Here is a 25,766-nt window from a genome sequence, read left to right on the forward strand (position 1 = left end):
AGTCAATAGAACAACATGAGGCAATGAATAATATTCACTATGTCCATGTTTTTTCCATCATAACAGGAGGTAAGAAGAAAAAATGAGGAAAAATGGGTGTGGGAATAGTAGCATGTTCACTATAATTAAGTCCAATTGTGTGATCCAGTGTTACCGCTCAGAAACAGAATTAAAAACATAAACTGTACCTATATGTGTTGATACATAAATTCAAAACCGTATGTAGACAAATCTCATGAAAAGTCAACATTGATTTTTACTGAAAAACTCCAAAAGACTCTACAGATAGGCTGCATAATGGCATTATTTCTGCCAAATACCAGCTTTTTTGGTCCAATAAATATATTCCAGTGATAAAAAAAAATATCTGTTTTGCAGTGTAAGAAAATTATTTTTTTTGTTTTATTGCGCAGAAATACATTTCCCTCCACTGTCTTATGGCCCAATCTAATTTAAATAAGCAATCTAGAAAAAGTTTCCAAATAAAAAAAAGATGAGAGAAACAGCATGTCTTGAAACACTTAAGAGGTGAAAATTGTGCGGAAATCATTCAGAACTGAAGCTGCACCAGAAACGTTTGTGGTGGGTTGACCTCCACCACAGGAAAAATAAAAGCAAGACAACTTGTGGGTCAAGATAAAGACAGTTTAATAAAGCAAAGAAAAGGGAAGAAGGTGGTGAAAAAAGCCTCCACAAGTGAAGCAAAGGCAATCACTACCTCCCTCCCACAAGCAGACTGCTGCCCAGCCAGTCCCCAGAAAATTCCCTCCCCTGCATTTTTATTGCTGAGCATGATGGTATATGGTATGGAACACCCCTTTGGTCAGCTGTTCTGCTTGTGTTCACTTCCCAGCTTCTTGGGCAGCCCCAGCCCGCTCACTGGGGGCCTTGATGCTGTGCAAGCACTGCTCGGTAACAGCCAAAACACTGCCATGTTAACAGCCCCTTTTTAGCCACAAATCCAAAACACAGCGCCCTATGGACCGCTATGAAGAAAATTAGTTCCATCCCAGCCAGAGCCCGTACAGTATTGAAAAGCTCAGTTTTGCTGCCAGAGCGCTATCTGCACCAGCCAGGTAAACAACACTGCCATGACGGCCAGCGCCGGCCAGCGGCTGCTTCCGTGCCAGACGTGAGGCCTGAGGCGAGGGAGACTTCTCTGCTTTCCAGCTTCCTCCAACTATTACTTTTCCTGGCTCGTTTTCTACTACTCTGCAGCCTGTCACCATGACTAATGAGAACTGAACAGTCACTTTGTCAAAATTGCTAACCCAAGACACAGGTTTTGAGTCATGCAGAAGTTCCCCCTTGTAGCGAGCTGCTGATTGCCATATCCGCGTGCATTCCCTTCCAGGGAAACTGCATCCCAAACACCAGCATGACAATGAAAGTTACAAAGATTATCCAAGGTTTTCACAAACACCAGTTTTAGCCTATTGAGGTGTCTTTCATCACTTTCTCCACTATCAGGGGCAAGAAAGGGCTTCTCCAGAGGGAAACTGACAGCAGAAGTTGTAGAGCAAGATGTTAATCACTCCCTACTAAGAGCAGTTTCTCCCTTCTAGTAATATCAGGAGCCTATGAAGAGTAACCTGAGGAGATTAGTTAGTTTTGGGAATACGTGCTCTTTTTTCCCCCATTCTGTCCTTGTAACATGGCACCTAAGTTAGTCCTGGTCCGTATTTACCAACAGCAGAAATACTGATGTAGTGAATGAGGAGCCTGGGGTTTTAAACTGTCTTTAATTTAAAAGAAAAGTAGGAAAATTAAAAACATAAATATAAAAATTAATAAGAGTATTAAAAATATGTAAAAGAACGTCACAGAAACAACTATACGCTACGCAATTTAAGAATACTTCCCAGAATAGAAGTACTTACCAAACTACATAAGAAACAAACCAAAATGTTTTTTAAGAGCTAAAGTGTAATTTCTCACATACCCTTAAGCTGTAACTGAAGGCATACTGCCTTGTGTTATGTCAACAGGAGCAGAACTGGCACATTTCATTTCCTGCTTTATAAAAGTCACTTATAGCAAATTAGCAGGAAGGAAGCTCAGTTCAGATAAATATGAAACCAGAAATAAAGCTGTAGACTATGGCAGAAGGGAGCCAGTAGGCAAATAAAGAACTGTGTACACAGATTTATCGATCTATTAAGCTATTTAGATTAAGTCATTCCCTTAAAAAAATCCCCCCCCCCCCAATTAACAAAGATCTTTAAGGTACTTGTTTTTTGTTTAAGTCTTCCTTAATGAAATATTGCAATGACCTACACATACATACATATACATATAAAAAAAATTAAAATAATTATTTTACTAAGTTACATGTTTTCAAGTGAACTTGAAGGTCATCCATTATTACCACAGAGAATACAAGAATTAAAAAACAGACCCTTACGTTACACTATGGCTGTTAATCATAAACAATTAATAACAATAATACCTCCAGAAAAAAAAGAACTGCAAGCACTTGAAAGAGGGGATTTATCTTCCTCATTGTCTGAATTTCATTCCATTCGTTTGCTATAAAATATGTTCTCCATATGCTCACAGGTGCAGCAGCACTTTTAATAACACCTTCACCTAAAAAGAATACATACAATAAAGCCCTGAAATTTAATACTTGGGAGTAATATCCAAATTTAACCAAAACTTTTTATACCAGCAAGCACAGTTTGAGTTACCTTCAACTGCTTTAAGAACTTTGCCCTTAGGTCTTTCCCAGTCAATAAAGAAAATATCTATAGTAAGTTGTGAAACCAGCAATTGTAAGAGCTGTAGAGCCTAAGAAAGAAAAAGGAGAAATATAACAAGGACAGACAGCAACAGCATATAGACAAAGATGAGGAAACAGTCATTGCACATGTCATTCATTAAACATAACAAGTAATATATTTGACTGTAATTGAGAATGCAACTTTGTTACCAACTTTTTATAGTTTGGTTACGGTTCTTTTAAAATTTAAAAGCTTGGAATAATGGTAAGCCATGTGATGATGTCCACAGTTATGAAAATACGGCAAAGTAACAAATTCCAAAAAATGGCTAGAGTATTTTCCCATAAGATATTAACCTGTATTATGAATAGCAATCCAATATAATACTGATAATTAATAAAATAATCGTATGTCCCATAAAGACAGAATACTAATCTCCAAATTCTAAAAGTATATTTGAACATAATTATTTTAATCTGTCATCTTTTTAATCAGGAACTGACAGCAATTACATTCTGCTTTAAAAGAAAGCACTTGCTTTCTTGATATGGTTTTCTTTACACCTTTATCCTTGAAAGAATAATTTTCCATAGATCATCCTCCTTAGACATTTGTTTCCCTATAAACACTCCACAAAATAAATTTCTACGGAAAAATTACTTAGTTTTTGGAATACAATAATTGTTTCCATCTCTACACTAATAAAATGAACTGTACTAGATGTTTAAAAACAAGCCAACTAAAAATACACAAAAGCATATGTTGAAATGTCTTTAATGGCTGAGGAAAAAAATATTTACCTTTAAACTAAACGCACATGCTATGTACGTAACAAAATCTTCTTCCTGAGATGGAAGTGGTAAAAGGACTGAGACAAACTGCTGAGCCTGTAATTGAGAAATTATACTGAAATAGTATGAATGGCATATGTAACGACATATGCCAAGTGCTTAAGAGTGAATAATGTTTTGCAGAAAAAGATCAGTATTTAATGTGCGATCATTTTAAATTTGTAAAATATTTTAAGTGACTATTAAGCAGACTGCAAGTACAACGAATCCTAAGGAAAAGAAACAGGTGAACACAAAAATCTAAGCACACAAAACAAATACGATACAGAACTTGCCTCAATAGACTGACCAGAAGGGGCGAGGGGGTGGGGGAGAAAGAAAAAAGAAAAATGAATTTTTGTTTAAAAATGTATGCAATATTAACAGGTTTTCATAACACCCAAATTTGGAAAAACACTTACTTTGAAGAACACAAGCCAATAAATCCCTTTGCCCACTGTGACAATAAAGAAAACGTTGGCAAGGTCTCCAGCATAAAACAGTATGAACTTCAAAACTGTCTGCAATTATAAAAACACAGTGTAGAGATCTGTAAAACTAATTATGTAATACATATATACATGCATATAAAATTTTATGCAGCTCACACTACAGGAACCCAATATACTGAAAAGTAGCCTCAAACAAAACTTTTCTACTGTGGTCATGTATTTATGGTATATTCAGTATCTGAAACTTCTACATGTTAGTCTTTGTGCAAAGAAGAATTAATCTGAAAATTAAGTCCACTTAACCAATCAGAACAGCTCTGTAAATACCTTTATTTTTAGCAAAAGTATTTCCTAAATGACAACATCAGAATCCCCCCAAAATGCAAAAAGCCTACTTCTTCAAGCAAGCTAACTTCAGGTCACAGTTCTATGTAGCTAGGCTAGAAATTATTTCAGTTACCTTAAGAAACAGAATAGTTACATCACAGGGAATGATAGCAAAGGTCCCTTAAAGAAAAGAAGACACATCCCTTTTTAGATTGCCAGCTGTTTATACCTGCAAGTCAATTATAGAGCTTCCCGTACGCCTCTTCCAGCCTGCAGTCTTGAGAAGGGACCATAATACTGCGAGCCCACCCAACACACCCAACGTGATCTGAAGAGAATGAAAAATTATTTGCAGATATTTTTAAAAAACACAAAATAAATCATTAGCTTGACAAATTCAAAAGAAATAAAACTTACATCAGTCTGAATCTGAGCCTCTGACTGATTCATCTCATAACTGACTGAGAAGGAAACCTGAATATCAAGACAGAAAAAGTGAATATGCATAGTAATTCCGAAATGCTACAACCATTATAGATAGTAGTAGTTTTCCCACTTTTAGTTGGTGGGAATTCCCATCAAGGGCTACTACACAAGTACATGTACCTTCTTCTACTGTACACATCTGACCTGGTGTGCCACAGTGCCAGGCTTAGTACTAGCACAAGCTCTGCTAAGCTTAGTGCGGATCTTAGCAACTGTAATGCTGGGGATGGATGCCTGCTATCTGCAAGTTACTCGCTGTAACTAGCTGATTATAATCTTTTCAAATGTGCATAATATTTTTCCTTCTGAAAGAAGAGAGCAAATGTTTGATACTTTCCCCTTTATCAGTGTTGATTAAAAGTAACTTTAATGTAATTACAACAATATGCAAAATCATAAAGTGAGTTCTTACAAAGCTCAGACACTGATTTTTTTCCCCAGCTTGAACAAAATAAAAATTGTCATGCAGGATCAAAACTGCTCACTCTAGCTTAAATATCTATCTAACCTAAGACCAATTTTGACTTTTGTCTGAAAGATTTGTACAAGGAAGAGAAAATGTTTGTCTCTTTGTCACTGCAAGGCTAAAGTTAACACAAATATAATGAACAGTATTTTTTAAATTCAGTTTAAATACAGGACAAAACCCTGCAAAACCAACCCCTCCTCCCCCTACCTTGGCTTCCCAAAATGTTTGTTCCTGCCAGAGCTCATTCTATCACCTCACCTGGATTTAAACTGAAATACGCTTAGTCACTAGAAGCTCAGTGTTTACAACACTTGGAATGAAATTCAATGTTTCTTTTTACTTGCATAACATTTGTTAAAGACAACAAACAAAACCACCCGAAACTGACAGCACCTAAGTCCATCAGATGCAGATGTAAGAAACAGTAGAACAGAAAATAGAGAAACTGAAAGCAATTGTTCCTGCCATCACAATTGGAACAAATTATTTTCTAAAAGCAGTGCTGTTCTGTGGTTAAATAAAGAAATCATTTAGACGGGGAAGAAGTGTCTGACTAATTTTTCTATCTTTCTAATTCCTTGTCTCTTCCTTCTTTTCAAGCAGCTAATATGGAATGCAAGGAATGGTTCCACCACCAGAAATTTCTAGCTAGATACCTATCTGTACTGGAAGCCTGAACTGTTGAAGGTTGATAAGCAGAAAACGTTAATATTATATTTTTTTTAAATAGCAGATGATTATTTTACTACATTAAACTCCAATTTTCACTTTTTAAGGCAGTGTGATCTAACAAGCAAACAAGGCACAGGAATGGGACATCTGAGCTGCTGCCTGTCATGGCAGGGAAAGGGGCAAGTAGGAAATGCCCCTTCTGCATCTGCTACGGCAGAATTCAGTGGCTTTCAGTAGAGAAAGATCCTCCAAACTGATCTCCAACCCCTCTGGCTACAGATTTTTGGATTATTTTACTTTAATTCTTAGAGATGTGCTGTAAAATAATACACAGCAGACAAAACACTAAAGGATGTTTTAGAAATATTACCAATATTTTAACTTAAACCACAGGTGACCTGAGATGTCTGTGTCATAGCAACCTTCTCTTAATGCATTGTTTTAAATAAAATCATTCAATTTCTTACATAAATCGCTGCTTTCAGTGCATTACACAGAGTACTTTTCCTGTTATTTTTGTGCATATTTCATTTGAACTACAGCCTAATTCAGTATTATACAACCAACTGTAAAATTCTAAGTACTTTAATTTTAAAGACTCAAGATACAAACTAAATACCTTTAACTGCTTTGTTTTAAAAGCTTTAAATTTTAGTGAAAACTTGCAACTTCATAACTGAACAGAACTGGAAACTGCTTATTGATTTTTATAGTCTACCCTGCCACACGTTCCTACGCCCTCAAATGTTCACTCAACTGGAATTCCAATGGAACTAAAAGTATGATTAACAAAGCAGATCAAATAAGATAGCACCAAGATCTCACCATCACACTCTGGGTTTCAGGGTTCTGGATAAGCACATCTGTGTAAGCAATAGTAATTAGAGGAGGGTAGATAGTTCCTCTCTGAGTATGGGATACCAGACGAATACTGCAGAAATAGAGTAGTATTTTTAATAGAAAAAAATGGATTAATTGCTTGGAAAGTATCCATTGAAACTTTAAGAAAATACTAAATCAACGGAACAACCTGATCAGTAAAATATGAGTTTCAAACCCAATGACATGGCAATTCACATTTTAAAAGCAACTGGAATTTACAAAGGCATGTACACAAATATATAAAAAGAAAAAGCTGGGATGGATTGTTTATTTGTAAGAAAATACCTAAATCAATCTTTACGTACTGCTCACATTAGTGAAAAACATTTAAGTCAATTCCAAAAGGTGACTTTCTCAAAACATTACAGAATGAATAATGTTTTCTATGTGTATTTTGAATTTCTGACATTATCCCTTTTTTGAAGGGGGGGTGGGAGGGTGTTCTCCTAAGATACATAAGCTAATTTGTATTTCTTGTAATGGAGTTAGTACATTACATTAAACTTCAGTTTGATTACTTGTATGGATCAGTACTCAGTACTACTCAGCAATCTTTTTAACTAATAAGTTCTGAAGAATAGCTAAAGGAAAAGGGAGAGCTCAATTTTTAGACAATCATCTCAAACAAAGACGTTCCATAAAGAAGAAAAAAATGTTCTTCCAAAACATATTTCAGCTGAGATTAACCACCAGTAATGACCCTAAACAGGTAGTCGCACAATTTCAGTTAAATGACTACAAGCCTACTCTGGATTGTGTAACACAATAGGCAACAGGTTGTAAAAATACTGCAAAAAATAATATGGAGTATGAAATAGCATCCTTGTAGAGTCAGCAACATGCACATCAAAAAAGAATTAACAGGGGAGTTTTTAGGTCTTTCTAGATGACACCTGCTTCTAAGAGATGGCTGAATGCCTGCTAAGTTGCATTATGCATACATAGTCTCATTCATTGTACCTCGAAAGTAACAGTAATTTTAACTCCCACAAGCCAAAGTCATGTTTTCTCACTCACTCATCAGAACAACCTATGGAAACTCTTGCTTTTTCCAAGTTTGCAATGGAAAAAGCAGCACAGGGTATATTAGAAACAACATAATAAACCAACTTTATTTAAAAACAATAAAATGCAGACTGCACAAAACTGGCTTTATTTTCCATGTACTATATATTAAATGCAATTAATCACCTGATTGTTATTTTGCTAGCAATCCGAATTACTCTGGGTAGTTTTCCCAAGTCATTCTCTTTTCCACTTAGTGCATCCACCAAAAAAAATCGACGAGTCAAAAGCCAGTTGTTCCTATTACTGCCTTTGAAAAAACATGACAGTCACATAATAATCAAAAAACTAATTCAACACACAAAAAGAATGAAATCTACTAAAAATTACATATATAATTGCATAATACATATAACTGTATTTAGGATGTAAAAGTATTTATTTTCAACTTAAACAAATACATAATGAAATTAGATTACTTTATTTGTGCATATTATTGATTGGGCCGGTATATGCAACCAAAGCTTGCACTTAGCACTATTAGAATTTGCCCACAACATACTAAATTCTTAAAATAGCAAGAAGTTATAATGTGTTGTGGCATCTTTAAAAACAACTCAGTAATTAACACAAATTCTTTCTATTTGAAGTTATTCACATTATTTAAATTCACAGAAATGTTGCTATGACAGTCTTACCTTGATTAACAAACATTTCACTGTATTGCAGATTCAAATTTAAAACTGGCACGGCCCAAAGATATTGTTGTCCATTGTCATCATTATATTCAAGGAATAAGTCATAAAATATTGGATTAGCAAAATCCAATAAAATCTTGGAAACTGAAATTTTGCACTACAAGAAAAAAATGTTAAAATACAAAGATCACTTTAGCCATGTAATGATTTTATCAAGCTCTGGATCCTTCCCCTTCAAAATTTTTGTGAAATCTGTCCCACTTTTTCACAAAAGACATGGCATTCCAGCGATTTGCAAGCAATTACAAAGTACTAATGATTTTATACAAACCTCTTAGAAACTGCAATTGACAAGAATGACTAATGCGGAGAATGAAGCTCTGCTAACAGTTTTCAATAGATCAGGAAAAAATACCCTAGCAAATCTCACAGACATAAAATTTGAAACAGCATAAACACTAAAGTCAAGAAACATAAATGCTGAAGCTACGGAGTGCTGTGTCTGATTCCAGGCTCACCAGTACAAGACAGAAACAGTTACTTTCTATAGTCCAGTGCAGGCCACTGAGGTGATGAAGGGACTGAAGCATCTGTCTTTTGAGAAAAGGCTGAGAGAGTTAGGACTGTTTTGCGTGGAGGTGAGAAAGCTTGGGGCAGGGATCTTATCAATGTGTACAAGTACCTGAAGGGAGGATGTACAAGACAGAGCCAGGCTTTTTCCAGTGGTACCCACTGACAGGACCAGGGTAATGGGCACAAACTGAAATATGGGAGGTGCCCTCTGAACATCAGGAAACACTGTTACTCTGAGGGTGACCAAGCACAGTCACAGGCTGCCCAGAGATGTTGTGGAGTCTTACTCCTTGGAGATATTCAAAAGCCTGGGCAACATGCTTTAGGTGGCCCTGCCTGAGCAGGGTGTTGGACAAGATGACCTCCAGACATCCCTGCCAACCTCAACCATTTTGAGATTGTGTGAAGAAATCATATGTGTAAGTAGGTAGTTCCACATGCGTATGTGAACAACCCTGCAGCCTTTACATACTCGTATAACACATCAACTGTGTTTTACTCAAAGCTATAGGAAAAGTCATTCATACAATCAATGAAAATAATTACATTAAAAAACACTCAGTAAGTCAATATTTATTAGTATTTGTATTTAAACCCAGTAATATTAACAGCTGTTAATACTTAACAGGCTCTACAGACTCAATATATCAAATACATAAGATTTTAAAAAGCACAAAAAAACCTAACCATACTTCACGAGTTCAATGATCCTAAATAGAAAGTAAGTTTCCATTCTGTCTGAAATACTGAAATATGGATTAAACAATATTAAACAACAAACTTTACACCACCCAAATAGCAGCCAGCCTATATATTTTTACTCTGCAACACATAATGTGGGAAGTGATTTTGCATGTAAATAAGTTAATAAATAATAATTATGGATATATAGGTAGTAGATCCTGCACACACATATGGAGCTTTATAAAAATAAACATGTTATTTCTCTACCCCTCTGCCAAAGACCACCACCTTCCCATTTAACACATAAGTGACCATACTGGCAGAACCATCTAAGTATACACAAGTGCAAGTGCTCTACTCCTCTCCGTTTCCTGGCACTTAGTAAAGTGTGAAAACTCCAATATTTTTTTCTGTAGTTAAGACAGCTAAAGAAGCTTTTCTCTGATGAGTCATCTGCTTGGTTAAAACTTGCCTTCAATTTCTTTATTGAATTCACTGAAATCAGGGCATATATTAAAGAAGGGGGAGAACATACTGGCATGGCATTATTGCGTATGCCTTCTTTCCATATGAAACCTGGCCAAAGACGAAGGCAGGAAAACCAGAAGTTATGATGCAAAGTACGTGACTGTCAGAATTCAGGCATTGTGTTTGTCCACTGATAAGGCAGCAACCTCACTAATACAATTGCCAGTTCAATTTATTTTGTTAATCCTATGTAGTAAACAAGTTTTGTGTTGAACAGTTAAATAATTCTAAAAACTCCAATTTTTATTTCACTAAATAATAAAGAAATTAAAATAAGCAACAATTTCACAATAAAGAAGTCCATGTTGCAGCTAATAGCTGAACTCCAGAGGTCCTTCAATACGCACTGAATTGCTGATGATGTATAAAGCAACTTAATTCAAAATTCAGAATAGCATTTTATCTCTTACTTACACTTTGTTGGTAAGTTGTTCCAAATGTGTAAGCTGCATTCAACTTAGTTTGGGTATCAGGACAAAGCTGAACAAAACATAATTATAATTAGGTTAATTCAAAGGTATCATTTTCTCACATGAAAGAGATTTACAGGTACGCAAAGCAGTTTATGTGTTCGCAGTTCTCACTAAAGATATTTTCTTCTATTTTTTAAGAAAAGTGGGACTGATCTTGAAGACTAAACTTGCTTATTTATTGTACTAGTATCAGTGTTCTTAAAAAACTGGTTTAGCTTATTCATATTTGCATAGTATTTTTCAGTTCCATCACTGGTGTTGAAATTCATGGACAGCACCATCCAACCAGGCAAGAATAATCTTTTGGGGGGCTGAATGTTCAACGCACTGTGCTGCCTCAAGCTTTATTAGTGGGTTCTGCTAAATCAAAGAATCCCATGAGGAAAGAACTCCACATTTATATTGCTCCCGTTCTCTTAAGCTAGCATTCTCAGAGAATCAAAGTTATCATGACAAGTAACAGATATTTTTTTCCTTTTTCAATGTAACTTTTACATTTTCTGCAAAGAACAAGTTATTCTAAGCAAAACCCAGAAAAAATTGTTGAATTGTAACTAAATGAGCATGGTAGTTAGTGGAGGGCACTGCGATTTTCCCAAAATTAAAATCAAGTCTAAATTTACATGAAACACAATTCTATTAGTGTGCAACTGAAATTCTGGAAATTACTACAATTATGCACTGAGATTGCTTTAGCACCATGATGTCTCATCATCATGCACAACCTATTACATTAAGAGAGGCTTTGAATGGAAAAGCTATTCATTTCCCATTGATTTTTATAGCTACTAAAAGCTCTGCATTTAGGAAATTAAAGTGTCCCAATAAACTTTAAAATCTGTCTCAGAATATATAATTTTCTATGCACTGTAATTGGCTTAGTAACCTCTTTTCTGAGACACTAGTTTTCCTTAAAATTTGAGAGGCAGGTGGCAGACATTTCATTCTGAGACCAAAAAAAAAAAAAAAAAAAGAAGAAGCAGTCATTCTCTAAATCCTGAATGTCGGCTAATCTTCTGTAGATACTGGAGCATTTGAAGTGACATGCTCCAAGAGTGACATGAAGAGCCTAGAAAAGGGGACAGACAATTCCCAATTGTTCTTGCTAATGTTCCTATTGTTGCCTGCTGAAGGCATTACTGAGACTGCCTAGATCACCACTGGACTGCTAAACAAATTCTATTCTGTAACATGTTTCATAGCTGCCAATTTCTGCTGTTAAGCTAATGACTACTGCACTTTCTACTTGCTGCTTACTTGAGTTTTCCACACCCTATCTATACAGCATGGTACTGCTAAAGTACAACGTATGTGTGCCACTGAAATCTGAGGGTGGAGTGTCCAAGGGTACTGTCAATCTTATAGCCAGTGTTCCCTATCTCTATGTAAAGTCCCCCAGCAAGTTTTATAACTTTCTGTTATGAGAGATAGGTGGTGGCCAAACTGTACATTTTATATTTAAACCCAAAAGAAATACGCAAACAAAAAATCCCAAGAGAACTGAAAGAAAATGGGGTGGTAGATCAGTTTTCCTACTTTTCTTGACAGTGAAATAACCACTGATTTGCTTGGCATCCCCACAATGTGTGAAAACAAGTGACAGCATCTAGTAGGGCCATACTCATAGAGTATCTATAAACATATGTGTACTGAGAGCTAAAGAACACACTTTGCTCAACAACAGGGCTAATAATGAATTATGTACATGGGGGCATGGCGAATGGAAGAAAGAGACGGTTGGTTCTAAATGACTAGTGATGTTTTTCAGAACTTTCCAATATTCCAATTTTATATTGGTCCAATGGATGAAGGCAATATCGCTGAATTTATACTCCTGATTTTGTAGACATCATCATGAGCAAGAATCAAGGACTATTTTCCTTAATCTAGCTTGTTAGTTATGAACTGTCACTAATATAGTAACCAAACTCCTGGCTTTGGTCTTAATTTGGCTAAAGGCAATCAGAACATTATGGTATCAACAAAAGATAATTAAAATCAACCATACCTGTAAGATGCCTCCTTCCAAACTTTGCCATTTAAGAAAGTTTCCTGCTGCATCAAATGAGGCCGCAATAAATTGCAGCTTTACATCCTGATGATGAAAAAAGGTAAAGAAACAATGAACTGCCATAAAGTAGACATACACGTTAGGGACTGCTGTCTCTTCTTTTGATGCTTCCCTAAAACTTTCAGCATAATGCTTCATTTTTCCCCCCTCTGACTTTACATTTTTCATCTTGGTTTTGGTAGTTTACTTTTTTTAAAAAAGGCAACACAAACATACTTCACCATTCTTCTACAGCTTCACTGGTTATGTGGAAAAAAGTTCCAAAGGAACTTCTACACAGGTAGACATGCCCTAAACTAATCAGAAACCTATGCAGATTTCTAATGTATACAAGGTTGGGATCTTGAGGGCTTCCAGGACCTTCAGTGTTAGGAAGACTAATGGGTATTTCAGTTGTTGAAACAACTGCTTCATTGCAACATTGTTTAATTTTAAACACAAGCTTTCAGAATACAGTTGATAAAACCTATTATTTTATTTTCAGTCAATAAGAAAACTTAAGACAAATTTGGCAGTGTAACTGACAAACAGGTTATCACTACCACTGCTTAACTTTCTGTGATCAGCTGAACTTGAATTAACTATTTCAGTTATTCTAATTTTACAATGAATCTGCAAAAGAAAACACTTTACTGTTTGATTCCTTCTTAAAACTGCACCAGTTAACAAGCTACTGAAGTAGTCCATGCCTCCCAGAGACGAGTATCTGGCTTTGTTAACATTAAAATCACTGGTTTTCCTCACCTCTTCCCCCACCCCCACCCCCACCCCCACCCCCTTCACTGTAGGAAAAGGCTGGAGCAACAGACTGAATCCATCTCTGATACAACTCAGCTTGTAGAGATTTGTAACAGAAATATTATGGTTGGTATAAATGAAGTAGGGACCAAAAGTAAGCATCAGAAGCAACACAAAGAAAGGGTTAAGGGTTAAACACCACATAGCAGTAATGAAGAACACTGTTCCCGGCAATAAAGGTGAGAAATGGGTTGTGATAAAACCACAGAACAGACAACTTGTCAGCAAAAGACCCTGCACTTTGGCACCAGGAGAATGGCAGCAAAATTACAGCATGTCACATATACCCCTGTTTTTCCAATTAGCTCACCAGGAAAACTGACAAAAGCATGTATGTATTTAAAATAAGGGAAAAAGACCAACTTTAGCCTCAGATTTATGGAGACTGAAGTAAACAAGAGTCTGAAGCAAAGGACGATGCCAAAACAACTATTAACTCCTAAGGGGTATAAAAGATTTGTCTAATTCCTAGTTCATCACTGCCAGCTCAGAAGAACCTCTGGGGACACAATGAGGACTCAGTAGTTGGCATCCCTTGTTCCTTGTGTCACACACAATAGATCCTGGTCAGGCCACTCAAGCAAGCACATCTTGGCCTTACGAGAACGTGGGTATGACAGCATGAGCAAAGCAAATATGTGAGTGAGTTTAAATCAGTAAAATCATCTTACCTAGAGATATTTCATATAAATATTTCCTTCCTCTTCCGTAAGATCTCACACTGTTTGTTACGCTAACTGCCTAAAAATTATCTTTAGTAGAGCCACACCTGTAATAAATCTAAACCTCTTTATGTGATTTTTACCTCTTTCTAATGTCTGCTTCCCCACGCCTACTACCCAACACCTACCTTATCTGTTCCTTTAAAACTGAAGATTGTAGGGAAATTATTTGTCTCAAGCACTTGGGATGCTAATCCTGGTTGATCACCATAATATAGCCATGGAAGATTATGCCTCCTGAAAAGAATTACAATTTTTTCTCTAAAGAAACATAATGTTTTTCATCAAAGAACATTTAGAATAATAATTTCCATACAACACTATTAAAGATTGGAACTTATGGAAAAGGCAACTTACCAGAAGGCTATTGAATGAGCAGTGCCTAACCTTGCTGTATTGACATAAATATATTGAAATAAACCACAGGCATCAGTAATTGAAGAACTCAATGAATTCATATTCATCACACACATATTTCCAAGAGCTTGGCATGCTGTTAGATTAGAGTACAACTGCAGTGGAGAAATACAAGAACACAGAGAAGGATTTATTTACCCCTCCTTTTGGTGAGGCAGTCATAAAATTAATGTAATCTTTTAATAAGCCACTCCTAAACCCTCATTTTTACTTGAAAGTAATTTTGCATTGTCAGCTTCTAATATTTTCTTCCAGCTATTCAGGTTCCATGTTTTTATAGGTCTGCAGATGGCAGCATGAAATCAATGTGCTCACTTTTTCAATCTATTTTAGTTGCATCAGCTAGATGGTATGACGTGACAGAAATGTCAAAATCTGCATTTAGAAAACTAAGTAAGAATCAAAATGTTTAACACCATTTAGGCCTTATGACAAAGATGACTCCACCAAAGACCCAAGACCGACAACTGTAGTTGCATGTATTGTAAATATCTTCTTTTCAGTTTTAGTACTTTTTTTCTATTCTGCTGTTCCTAAACTATGTTGTATTTATACCACTGCTCAATTTTGGCAAAGAAATCACTGCTATGTGATAGGCAGAAATGATGCCTGGCATCTGTGTGCGGCGATCACTGTACCAGCATTAACTGCCACAATGTATTGCCTTTGTGTGAGTCAGACAAACGGGATAAACTGATATAAGTGATGAGGAGAGTCTCAGTTTGTAAAAAAAGAATGGGATAAGTAGAAGAATACATCTCAGAGCTGTATTTTATGAGATGGTGATGGGAGCAGCCACAAAGGTGATCTGTGAAAACACGGAACAGAAGTCTGCTGAAATACTGATAGAAAGAATGCCTGACAGCCTGGGAACTGCCAGTGTGGGAACCAGGGCTGGGAGTCAGAAACATCCCTGAGAAGTGCAGCTGGGTGCCTAAAGACCGGGGACAGCCTGAGATACCATCAATAAGCACAAACCCAAGGAACTATAACATAAGCAACTTATCATCTGGAAAGGTGAAAAATAGTCTGGAAAAGAATGAAAACTTTCTCAGAAAGTAGGAATTGGCAACTGCTATTGGCTGTTCCAGCTGAAAGAGCAGAAAAACAGTCTGGAAAAATAAAAACTGTTCTGAAAGAATATAAAATATCATCTATTGGCTGCTCCAGGTGGTGCTGTCCTACACTGCCTTATGTCTCTGTGACATAAAAATGACTTACTTTTCACCCCAAACGGAGAGTGAGTCTGTGTCCTGTCCCTCCCTGCCCCCCCACCCCCCCAACACACACACACAGAATAAACCCCTGCACAAACTTTTCTATGAGCTCTCCTAGGCAGGTTACCAGACTGTCCCTGGGGATGCCTTGCTGACTCCAGACTCTGTGACATCGATCATCTTTGAAGCGAGACTTCATCTGTCATCAGTTTTGAGGCCCCACTCCTGGGAGCAGTTTGGTGAGTACTGTACTGGTACTATTTTGAATAATATATACACATAGGCACGCATACAGGTAACTGATCATAAGTATATTCACTGCTTTACTAGTGATAATTCTGTAGTAACTTGTAATATTTAAATATATGCTTGCTGCTACTATTGATTGCTGCTACCGTTGGGATACATATATATGTGCTTTATTAACTGTACGTAGACTCATTTTACTCGGAGTAATTTGTACTGATCTGTAATAACAAAAGATAGGAAATAAAGACACTGTGTGCTTGTGTATTATGGAATTCAGCAAATCCACCGTTGTGGTCTTCATACATCTGCAGGCCAGGTAACCCTTTGGGTCATGACAGACTGGGATAAAAATTAGGGCCTGAGAATCTAAAATCTGATTTTGAGGAGAGGAATACGGAAGACAAATGAGGATGTGGGATAACAGAGTTGGTAAGGAGGCAGCAGAGGCATATCCCCTTCAGAAGTGTGCATGGTTCTGTTGCTGCAACCACTCTTCCACCCATGGTTACTGCCACTCAGAGCAACATAATGGTAAATAATTTTTGCATACATAAAGTAAAGGAAAGCTAAAGAGGATGGCTCTATGGTTTTCCTTCTTCATCACAAAACAAAATGAGTTACTGAAAGCCAAGTAAGAGCTAAAGATCAGTTGCCAATCAATACTGAATATGTAAGAAGTTAAATTTCTGAGTGATTCCTTACTGGATATACATAATAACAGTTCACATATGTACTGACTTGCAGGATTTTTTCCTTAACACCATTCACCTTGTGAAGATTCCAACCCTGGAGGCTTGCATTAACATTAACTAGTGCTTAACATTCTTTCTAAACATTCTGTATATGCATTTCTTTCTTATCTACTGTCATCTCAAAATAAGATTCTTTAAAAATAAGCAAGCTAACTTCCAAAAATTAAAGTGCCATGCTTTTATACAGCGTTTCACTTCTGTATTAAAAAGCAAACTGCAAACATTAATGAAACTCACCCAACAGGCAGAGGCTGAGGACTGCAAGTTTTTCAGGAACCACGCTGATGTCAGTGTTATACCCTGTAAATAAGGAACTGCTTCACTGTCTGTTCAGAACAATTTGTCCATAACATAACAGTCTGGAAAACTATGAAAGCTAAAAGATGCTACTTATTTATTCTAAGAGCTTTCTATCCTTTGCAAATGTCTCAATCAAAACAGCTCAGTTCGAAGCACAACCACAGTGCAGTTATTTCTTTCACTTCAACAGGTCAGAAAAAATACATAGAACAAGAGCAGAAGTACTTAAGTTTTGAATATGGATTCTGTAACAAAGGAGTTTTCTTTACTGCAGAACTGAAATACTAGTGATTTCAAGGGTAAGGTGTTTACTTGGTGGTAAATTTAACTCAAGACCAAATTTGCCAAATGAATTATTTCACAACCTGCTTTTTATAACTACCTGTATTTGAACTAAACATAGCTTGCGTACATACTGTAAGCAACTGAAAAGACATGTTTTCAATAAAATGTTATTTAGAAGATGGCATTTTCAGAAAGCAAGACCAATATATGCTACCAGGAAAAGTGAAGACTTTCTTTCAAGCAGTAGCCTTCAACATTAATTCATTTAAAAACAAACTATGTTTATTAGCCACATAGCATTTCCTGAATTTGGAACTACTTGGAAAACGGTCCTAACTTACAGCAGATTTCAGAACTAATAAAAGTTCAATTGCTAAAACAATGAAAACACCTTCATTCTTCTAAATAGAACATATTTTAATTAATTAACCAATTCAAAGAGTTCAGCAATTTCATACACAACCTCAAATTTTATAGATGTCCATTTTCTTCTATCAGCTGTAACTGTCTGACAACCAAAAAAGTCCTTTCAATCCTTCTACCTTCTTTCAAATATTTTATATGAACAAGTTTACATACTAAAAAAAAAGAAAAAAAGAGCCCAGAGGCCCTCATGAATTCTTCAGCATGTTTTTGTGATACAAGAGTGTGGTTTTGAATACATACAATTAATACAATAGACCACAAGTTACTTGTTTTGATACTAAGTTTTAACTGTTTTTCAGTTCCCAAGAGGGCATGAACTTTCTTAAACATATCCCATTAGCACAATGCTTGCCCGGTCTACCTGTTTACACTCTATCTTGATGCAAATTACCTTGCAATCACTGTGATCAGATGACAAACCACCACCTTTGTTTTTCAGGAATGGAATTTAAAAGACTTCCTGAAAGTAAATAATGAGATTGCTTAAAAATGTTTTAGAATGAACACACTTACTAGCTGTGCAAAACGAACAGTTGCAACTCCCTTTGGGGGTAAACTTTCAGTAGCACTGAAACACAATCCCCCAGTCTGAAAAACAAAAAAATTTAAAAATGGAAATTTATACACTTGTCAACATCTTTTTCTGAGCTTCAATACAATAAGCATTATTATACTTACTAAAATGTTTGGACTGCTGCAGTCACAATACTTGCTTACATTGATGAATGTTTGTTCACATCTTACACACCTATGGATCACAAACATGATGAACTTAAAATGTAGTTAAGTATGAGATTTAGTACTTAGTGAAAACTATTACACAGTATGCCTGATAACACAGTTAGCATCCTCACTAGTCCAAACTGAAATCCGAAAGACATTACTGATTTTTATTTACTGTCAGTGAAGAAGAAAAGAAATAATTATCAAAACAAGAATTCTGTTTCCAATCCAAAGCCTGCTTTTTAGTCACACTAAAGCAAACCAAAGCAAACCAACCAACCAAACAAACAAACCAAGCTGCTGATCATAGAAGGGCTTCAGTGAACACAAAACACAGTTTGGTATGGGGTTAAGGATTTCCAATTCACTGTTTTTAAAACTGTCATCCCAAAGATACAGAGTGTTCCTCAAGAATATTCCATTTAAACAGAACATGACAGGTTGAAATTTATCATCTCAAAGGCAAAGAATACTCACCTATTTCCTGACCCATCTGAAGCAGAGAATGATTGCTCACTTCCATTACAATGTACGCATAATGCTTCATTAAGCAAAATGCCATCGATACTTCTTTCCACTAAGTGGAAGAGAAAAGCAGCTGTGATAAAATTGCATGATTCACAGTATGTCACACAGGTTAACAAAAGTGTGAAAAAATAAAGTCTCTGCAGATCTAAAATAATGCAAATATTTTATTTTAAAGAAAATCAAGAGCACAACTTGCAAATAACATCCACTATAAACGGACATTCATATATGAATATGTGCATTGTTTATAGCTATGCAAATGCAGTTTATTTTTAATGGGAATGCATTAATTCATGTCCAGTTTTGCTATTCCTTTGTTATCTGTTCTAAACAAAATTTCAAACCGCAGCTTCACTGCAAAGCTAAAACTGAAAACATCAAGTTTACAAATCAATGGAAAAAATAGTTTCATTTTCCTCTGAAATGATTAATGCAAATGACACAAATTCAGAGTTTCAAAACTGCATCTTCCAGCAATTAAATTATTGGGCAAGTGATTTCAAGTCTAATTATATATACTTATAAAAAAAAGGATACAAAGAGAATCAAAAGAATTACAGTGTTCTGTCTTCTTGTATAATTACAGAATCAGCTTTGCTCTCAATATTTTAGCATAATGGATCGGAATGTATTTTTTAACTCCCATAACATTTAAGGGAGATGATTAGTATTCAATCTTTTACAGATTCCTAGGAAATTTTTAAATTTATTATCTGGAAAACAGTGATTCTGCAGTATCCCCTGGCAGAAATGTAACCAAGTGGATGTTATTAATACTTATTCAAAGAATAGCAGGCACATGGGAAGTGTTTCCCATCCTGTGTCTTTGAAAATAATGAAAACTCAGACTCCCAAAAGCTTTTTTGTTCTATACTCTTGATGAAAATTATACTTTGCTCTTAGTTTTTTACTATGCAAGATAAGCAAAAATATAGTTAAAACAGGCACTAAAATTAACATTAAAATTAATTTCCTGTATCTACTGAAATTCACCTGCAACTATTAGCGAGCATGAAGTAAGAGGCACAGATACAGGGAAGCATGTCACAGGCAATCACAGATACAGACAAGTGTCTCAGGGAAGCATGAAATCCACTGATACTAATCCACACTAGTTGGCTTGGCTTGCTCAGGCTGTTCTGTTCCATCTACTCATATATGTGTAATTCCTGTACTGTGAAATACATTACATACTATATACTTCAAAACATTTTAATGTTTTTTCTTAGTTGCTACTGGCATTGGTTTTATTCCAATTTTAATGCCTCCACCCAGGCCAATGAGCTTAAAGGAAGTGATACACCAGTACTCATCTTTTGAATGTTTGCATAATAGTTTTTATTGCAATGAACAATGGTACATATTTCCCTATTGACTTTCAGGAATGAGGTTTAAGATCAAGAGGTATGTTGAAATTTTACATTATGTATGTAAACATACCATAAATTTCCTTTCTTATTTAAGAGGAAATCATGTCTTAATAAACTCAAATATCTAAAACAAGCACTAATACCTTGTAACTTGCATGTATTTCTTACCTAATATTTCATTATTGAGGCATTTACACTTTCCTTCTGGAGTTAGGCCTTTAGGGCAAATAATACAATTCCACCCATCTTGAGTAACTCCACTCTAAAATAAAATGCAAAACTATTACAATTATCAAAAATATAGACATCATCCAGTATCTGTGAAGAATGCCCGATCCAGATATTATTTACAAGAAAATGTGTGCAGATACAACACTGATAACATTAATAAAACTTTTAAAGGCAAAAAAAAAAAAAGGGCTGAACAACCTGGCAAAAGTAACTCCTGTGCAGACATAAACTAAAAAAGAGTGTTAAGTTTTTCTGAACCCATTAGCTAACATCCTTTAGTGAAGGTTAGAGTTGATTAAAAGTGGAAGGTTTAAAAAAAGATATAGAGGTTCTACACTGGAAAAAAAATATCAGCAAATGTAACAATACATAAACAGACATTTGCATATAAATATACAGAAGTAAAGGAAATGAGGGAGTTTTAAGTGAAGCAGCTTATGTAACTGCATGGAATTTTGCACATACCCAAAGAGTTCACATCCACACTTATTTTATACTACGAAGTAGCTGCACTACAGATCAAAACCAACGAGGAAAACAAAGATAACTGCTCATCCTCAGGTGATACTGGTGTTATTCCCTCCTCCGCTATCATAACTTTATATTGCATAAGCCTTGCCATAGGATCAAAGGCAAATGCCACCATTACAGGAAAGACAAAGAAATAGCAGAATGACCAAAACAGCAGTGGATATTTGTCAACGTCTTTGTCTAACTAGCAAGAAGATGGAAAGAAGAGGGAAATCACCTAATTACCCATTACCCATTGAACACTTTACACAACTAAGCTGGTCTCTTGAGAGGTCTTCTACAGTTACTGGAGAGAAAGAAGTATTCAGGAAGGTTTTTACCCTGAAAAGTTTTTGCTGGAGAACAATTATTTCTCTATTTACTACAGTGGGAAAAAGCTGTGTAAGCCTGGTGCCTCTGACTCAATGCTGTGAATATGACCCAAAATTATGGCTTTATTTGTCAAGAAAGGTAGAAAGAACTGACCAAACTACAAATATATATATAATTAAATTAATATAATAGCAACAGCTCACTTTGAAGTAAAAAGATAAACTATCAGGGCCTATGAAGATATAGCCTAAATATTACAATAATAGAATTTATATAAATAAATAAGATACTTATGAGCTGAAAAGCATCTTTGGCATTCTATAAAACAGTGATCTCCTGGCAAGGATAACATAACATGAAGCAGAAAAGAAAAGCAGTGGAAGGAAATTAAACATTTTAAATACTCTTATTTTGTCTGTGGGGTCAAATTTGTAATGAAAAAATGCCTGCAAAATAGTAGTAATAAACATTGCTAAAAAGATAAAAATTGCTACCTATAAGCATGGTTTTAAGAATTCTGAAGCAAAGACTATTATGTAAAATAATTCTAAATTAATGAAAAATAACTTCAGGTGGAAATTTAAAATTAAAAAAGCATTATTATTATGGCAAAGTATGAAAACTTCAATACTTACCATACTTTCTGGGCATTTTTCACAAACAAGGGAGGACCCTCCATTACTAGAAACCATCCTGTATCCTGGCTGACATACACATGAAGTACCTGAAGAAAAAACACAAATGCACTTTTAATCTATATAAAACTGGCCTTTCCCCCCCCCCCCCCCCCCCGAGAATACCAAGAACAACTACTATTGTTCCCAAGAGATCAATATAGATTATTAGACAGACAAATAAAGTACCTGAGATGTGTATGAGAATCACCTTGCTTTTTTAAAAATGTTCACGTTACAGTTTATACAAAAATGTTTTAGGAAAATGTTACTAGGCTGACTGATACACTGGGGCAGAACAGGAATCCAGAGCTTGTGGTTTTCTGTATTTTTTTTAAACTAAACTGACTCAGTTGGTCTAATAACAGAAATAATCTCTCCCTCTAAATCTTCCCACAGTGCCATTCTTAGCCCATCCTCTCTACAACACCAGCATTATGTTTGAGCACAGTTTTTATGAATATGAAGTCAGCCCTACAAATAAAACAAGTTTATATGCAAAAGTTTTTCAAAATGTAACTTGTTTGTAAAGCTATTTTAAACTCAAAGCTTTTAAAATTGTGGATGAGGATCAAGCTTTATACTGAATGGTTTTCAGTGAGTAACAGAAGATAGTTAACATTTAGTATGAAATTAAAATACACACTACTTTCATGGCACATCACTGCACACATCTGCTAGTGCTCAACAACTTCTTTTTCAGAAATGTTTCCAGTCTCACTGTCATGGACCTCTCTCCATACTTTTAGACACATACTACAATCCAAAATTTATTCTATGCACTAATAAACCGTATTTATTATTATTTAAGCTTATTGAACTGTGCATGTAAAAATAATGTAAAATTATTTGGAAAGTTTTATAACCTTAGAGTACATCCTCATGAAACCAGTTTTACAGAAATAACATTTGTCAAAATGATCAACCATTCATACTTATCTATATAGAAAAAAAAGCCCAATAGGATTAGATCAATGAAGAGACTTGAGTTGTGACATTCACTGGTGATACCTAAATTTTTAGGCATGTTACTTGAAAGCAGAATCCATAGTGATGAGCCTAGCCATGGAGTGCATGGGCAGACTTGTGCAATGAAATTTGGACAGGATGCAAACAGCAGACTGAGTGGCAGCTACCTATGCTACTCCAGTCAGATGCTGTGGAAAAAAAAAAAATCCTTAATCTCTCCCTGGAATTTCTCTCTCCTTGATGCCCTTGAGTTACAGAAAGGAGGATTCAAGCCTAAAAAGGTGATACGGATCTAGATACCCACATTATCAGGGAGTCTGAAAACTACTACAGTGCATTTTTTCTGCAAGTAAACTATGGAGTTGCTGTTTTTAAGATAACACGATGGTGGTGGAAGAGGCGACAAGCTTTTACGCAGCAGCTGTTAACGCAGCCATCCTGATCACTGCATCTGACCAGGGTACCGGTTCTGGAGACAGTGCTGTTGGGGCTTAGTCTTCTATTTGTTTCTGTAAAGACAGCACTTGACTCCCACTTCTCGTGGACTGTGTATTTATAAAAGATGGACACTACCATACCACCGTATTTCCCAAAGAAAGCAAACAACCATCTGTATTTTTCATTTAGTGCAGTCGAAGTGCGTAGCGTATGCTTGGAGCTCCCACGCGGGCCTTGGATGAGTCCGGGCACTGCCGAGGGGCTCGGGCACTAGACATCTCAGACATCCATGCGTTGACAAGGAGTTTCAAGTTATTGCAGTGTTCGATAACATAAATTCGGGGCCCTATAGAATGCTGCTGATGAAAACGTGAGTACTTATAGCTACTCAAGCGCCCGAGGCATGAAAGATTATAAAATCGGGTCAGCAGAGGGTTCCCTGGGATGCGCCTCGGACACGGGCATGGCTGTGCTGTGGGCGCTGAAGGCTTCGCGGGAGGGGTCCTACCGCCACCGCCAACACCCGGGCCCCGACTCTGCCCCCCCCGTTGCCTGTTCCACCGCGGAGCTGCGCGATCCCCGCCGGCCCCGCGCCCGGGCCGCCCGCCTCCCCCGCGCCGCAGGGCCGTGTCGCTCACCGCCGGCGCTCTGTCGCTGGTGGGCCCCGCAGGGCCCGCAGGCCAGGCGGGAGACGTCGAAGTAGTGGGAGTCGCCGCAGTCGGCGGGCCGCTGCAGCGGGAGGGAGAAGCCGCGGGCCGGCGGCGGCAGCACCGCCAGGGCCAGCGCCAGCACCGGCAGCAGCAGCAGCGCGGCGGCGCCCCGGCGCCCCGGAGTCGCCATGGCTACCGCGGGCTGCCCCCGGCCGCCCTCCTTGGCCCGCGGCCGCTCGTACGGCAAGCGGCAGGGGCCCGCCGCGGGAGGCAAAGCGTTCGTGGCCGGGGGGCAGCAGCGCCGGGGCGGGCTGGCAGTGTCGGCCACGGAGGGGGACGCGGGCGGGGCCGGGGAGCGGCAGGGATGGAGCAGCTGGAAACAGAGGTGCGGCGAGGAGGGCTTTGTTCGGCTTGTGTTAGAACATGGAGCTGGACGAGACCAGTGGGAAGAAACAATCGAGACAAGAGAGCGGTCTAGTTTGCACTTACTGGTCCCTGATCTCTAAAACTGTTACACAATGTATAACGCAAGTTTATATGTTCATGTTATTTTGCCCTGAGACGAAAGCGGTAACAGGGCAAGCACACAAAATGCCTAGCGGAATGGATGCACAGCCAGAGTCACTTCCCTTTACCTTTTCCACCCGCCGGGATGCTCTTGTTCACATTCCTTCAAACATTACCAAACCTTTGCAGGGCACTTCATGTCCTGGATTTTAGTTACTCCTTGCTGCCCCTTTCCTGTGTGCTAACATTACCATGTATTACAGTTTGGTTTAGTTCTGCAACTATATTCCTATTATGTATTGCCGCTTGTTCAGTATGATCACTACGGAGAGACTGCTAACCGACCTTAGCTGTGTAACTTCGTATCAAGGACAAAGGGTCGTCTAAAACTTATGGTCGCTGAGGAGACTGTTGTAAAGGTAACTAATGAAACAAACATGGACAGCCATATAAGGGAAGTAAATTGAGGTTCAATGTTTGGTCAGCTGTAACTATAGAGTTGACTATTGTTACAGACCCCTTAGATGACTCTAAAATACCTATAAGGAGCCTATTGAATGAATATGTGTGATTTTTATGAGAAACATAATGCACAAACATACACGTGGACTATATAATCTTGCTTGAGTGAAACATGGCATGCACATTAGGTGCAGTGATCCCCTGAGCATCCAGTGCTGCAATAAAGGAATGCCTGCTTCTTAATGCTACATTGGTGTTGTTTTTATTCCTTGTTTTGGTGACACCAATTGCCTAACTATTGCAATTCTCTGTAGTAGCATTGCTTGGATGCC

The 25,766-nt window shown here is 37.1% G+C and overlaps 1 protein-coding gene across 4 annotated transcripts in view; it reads right to left on the reverse strand.

The window, feature by feature from the left end:
* The window catches only part of TMEM67 (transmembrane protein 67), a 35,658-nt gene extending 10,280 nt beyond the window's left edge, over positions 1 to 25,378 (reverse strand). For all 4 annotated transcript variants that reach the window (XM_080380746.1, XM_080380745.1, XM_080380748.1 and 1 more), the window contains exons 1-20: positions 24,454 to 25,378; positions 22,370 to 22,458; positions 20,829 to 20,922; positions 19,240 to 19,339; positions 18,718 to 18,787; positions 18,553 to 18,627; positions 17,266 to 17,328; positions 14,751 to 14,905; positions 14,522 to 14,630; positions 12,811 to 12,897; positions 10,744 to 10,809; positions 8,545 to 8,701; positions 8,033 to 8,156; positions 6,785 to 6,890; positions 4,750 to 4,806; positions 4,562 to 4,660; positions 3,976 to 4,074; positions 3,524 to 3,610; positions 2,691 to 2,790; positions 2,450 to 2,589 (exon numbers count right to left, since the gene is read on the reverse strand). In XM_080380746.1, the coding sequence (XP_080236872.1) occupies positions 2,450 to 2,589; positions 2,691 to 2,790; positions 3,524 to 3,610; positions 3,976 to 4,074; positions 4,562 to 4,660; positions 4,750 to 4,806; positions 6,785 to 6,890; positions 8,033 to 8,156; positions 8,545 to 8,701; positions 10,744 to 10,809; positions 12,811 to 12,897; positions 14,522 to 14,630; positions 14,751 to 14,905; positions 17,266 to 17,328; positions 18,553 to 18,627; positions 18,718 to 18,787; positions 19,240 to 19,339; positions 20,829 to 20,922; positions 22,370 to 22,458; positions 24,454 to 24,655 (2,079 nt within the window). In that variant the 5' untranslated portion in view covers positions 24,656 to 25,378. The remainder of the gene's footprint in view (positions 1 to 2,449; positions 2,590 to 2,690; positions 2,791 to 3,523; positions 3,611 to 3,975; positions 4,075 to 4,561; positions 4,661 to 4,749; positions 4,807 to 6,784; positions 6,891 to 8,032; positions 8,157 to 8,544; positions 8,702 to 10,743; positions 10,810 to 12,810; positions 12,898 to 14,521; positions 14,631 to 14,750; positions 14,906 to 17,265; positions 17,329 to 18,552; positions 18,628 to 18,717; positions 18,788 to 19,239; positions 19,340 to 20,828; positions 20,923 to 22,369; positions 22,459 to 24,453) is intronic.
* Positions 25,379 to 25,766: the final 388 nt, after the last annotated feature.

This window comes from Falco punctatus, assembly GCF_963210335.1.
Source record: "Falco punctatus genome assembly, chromosome: 3".
In the NCBI taxonomy this organism is placed as follows: Eukaryota; Metazoa; Chordata; class Aves; order Falconiformes; family Falconidae; genus Falco; species Falco punctatus.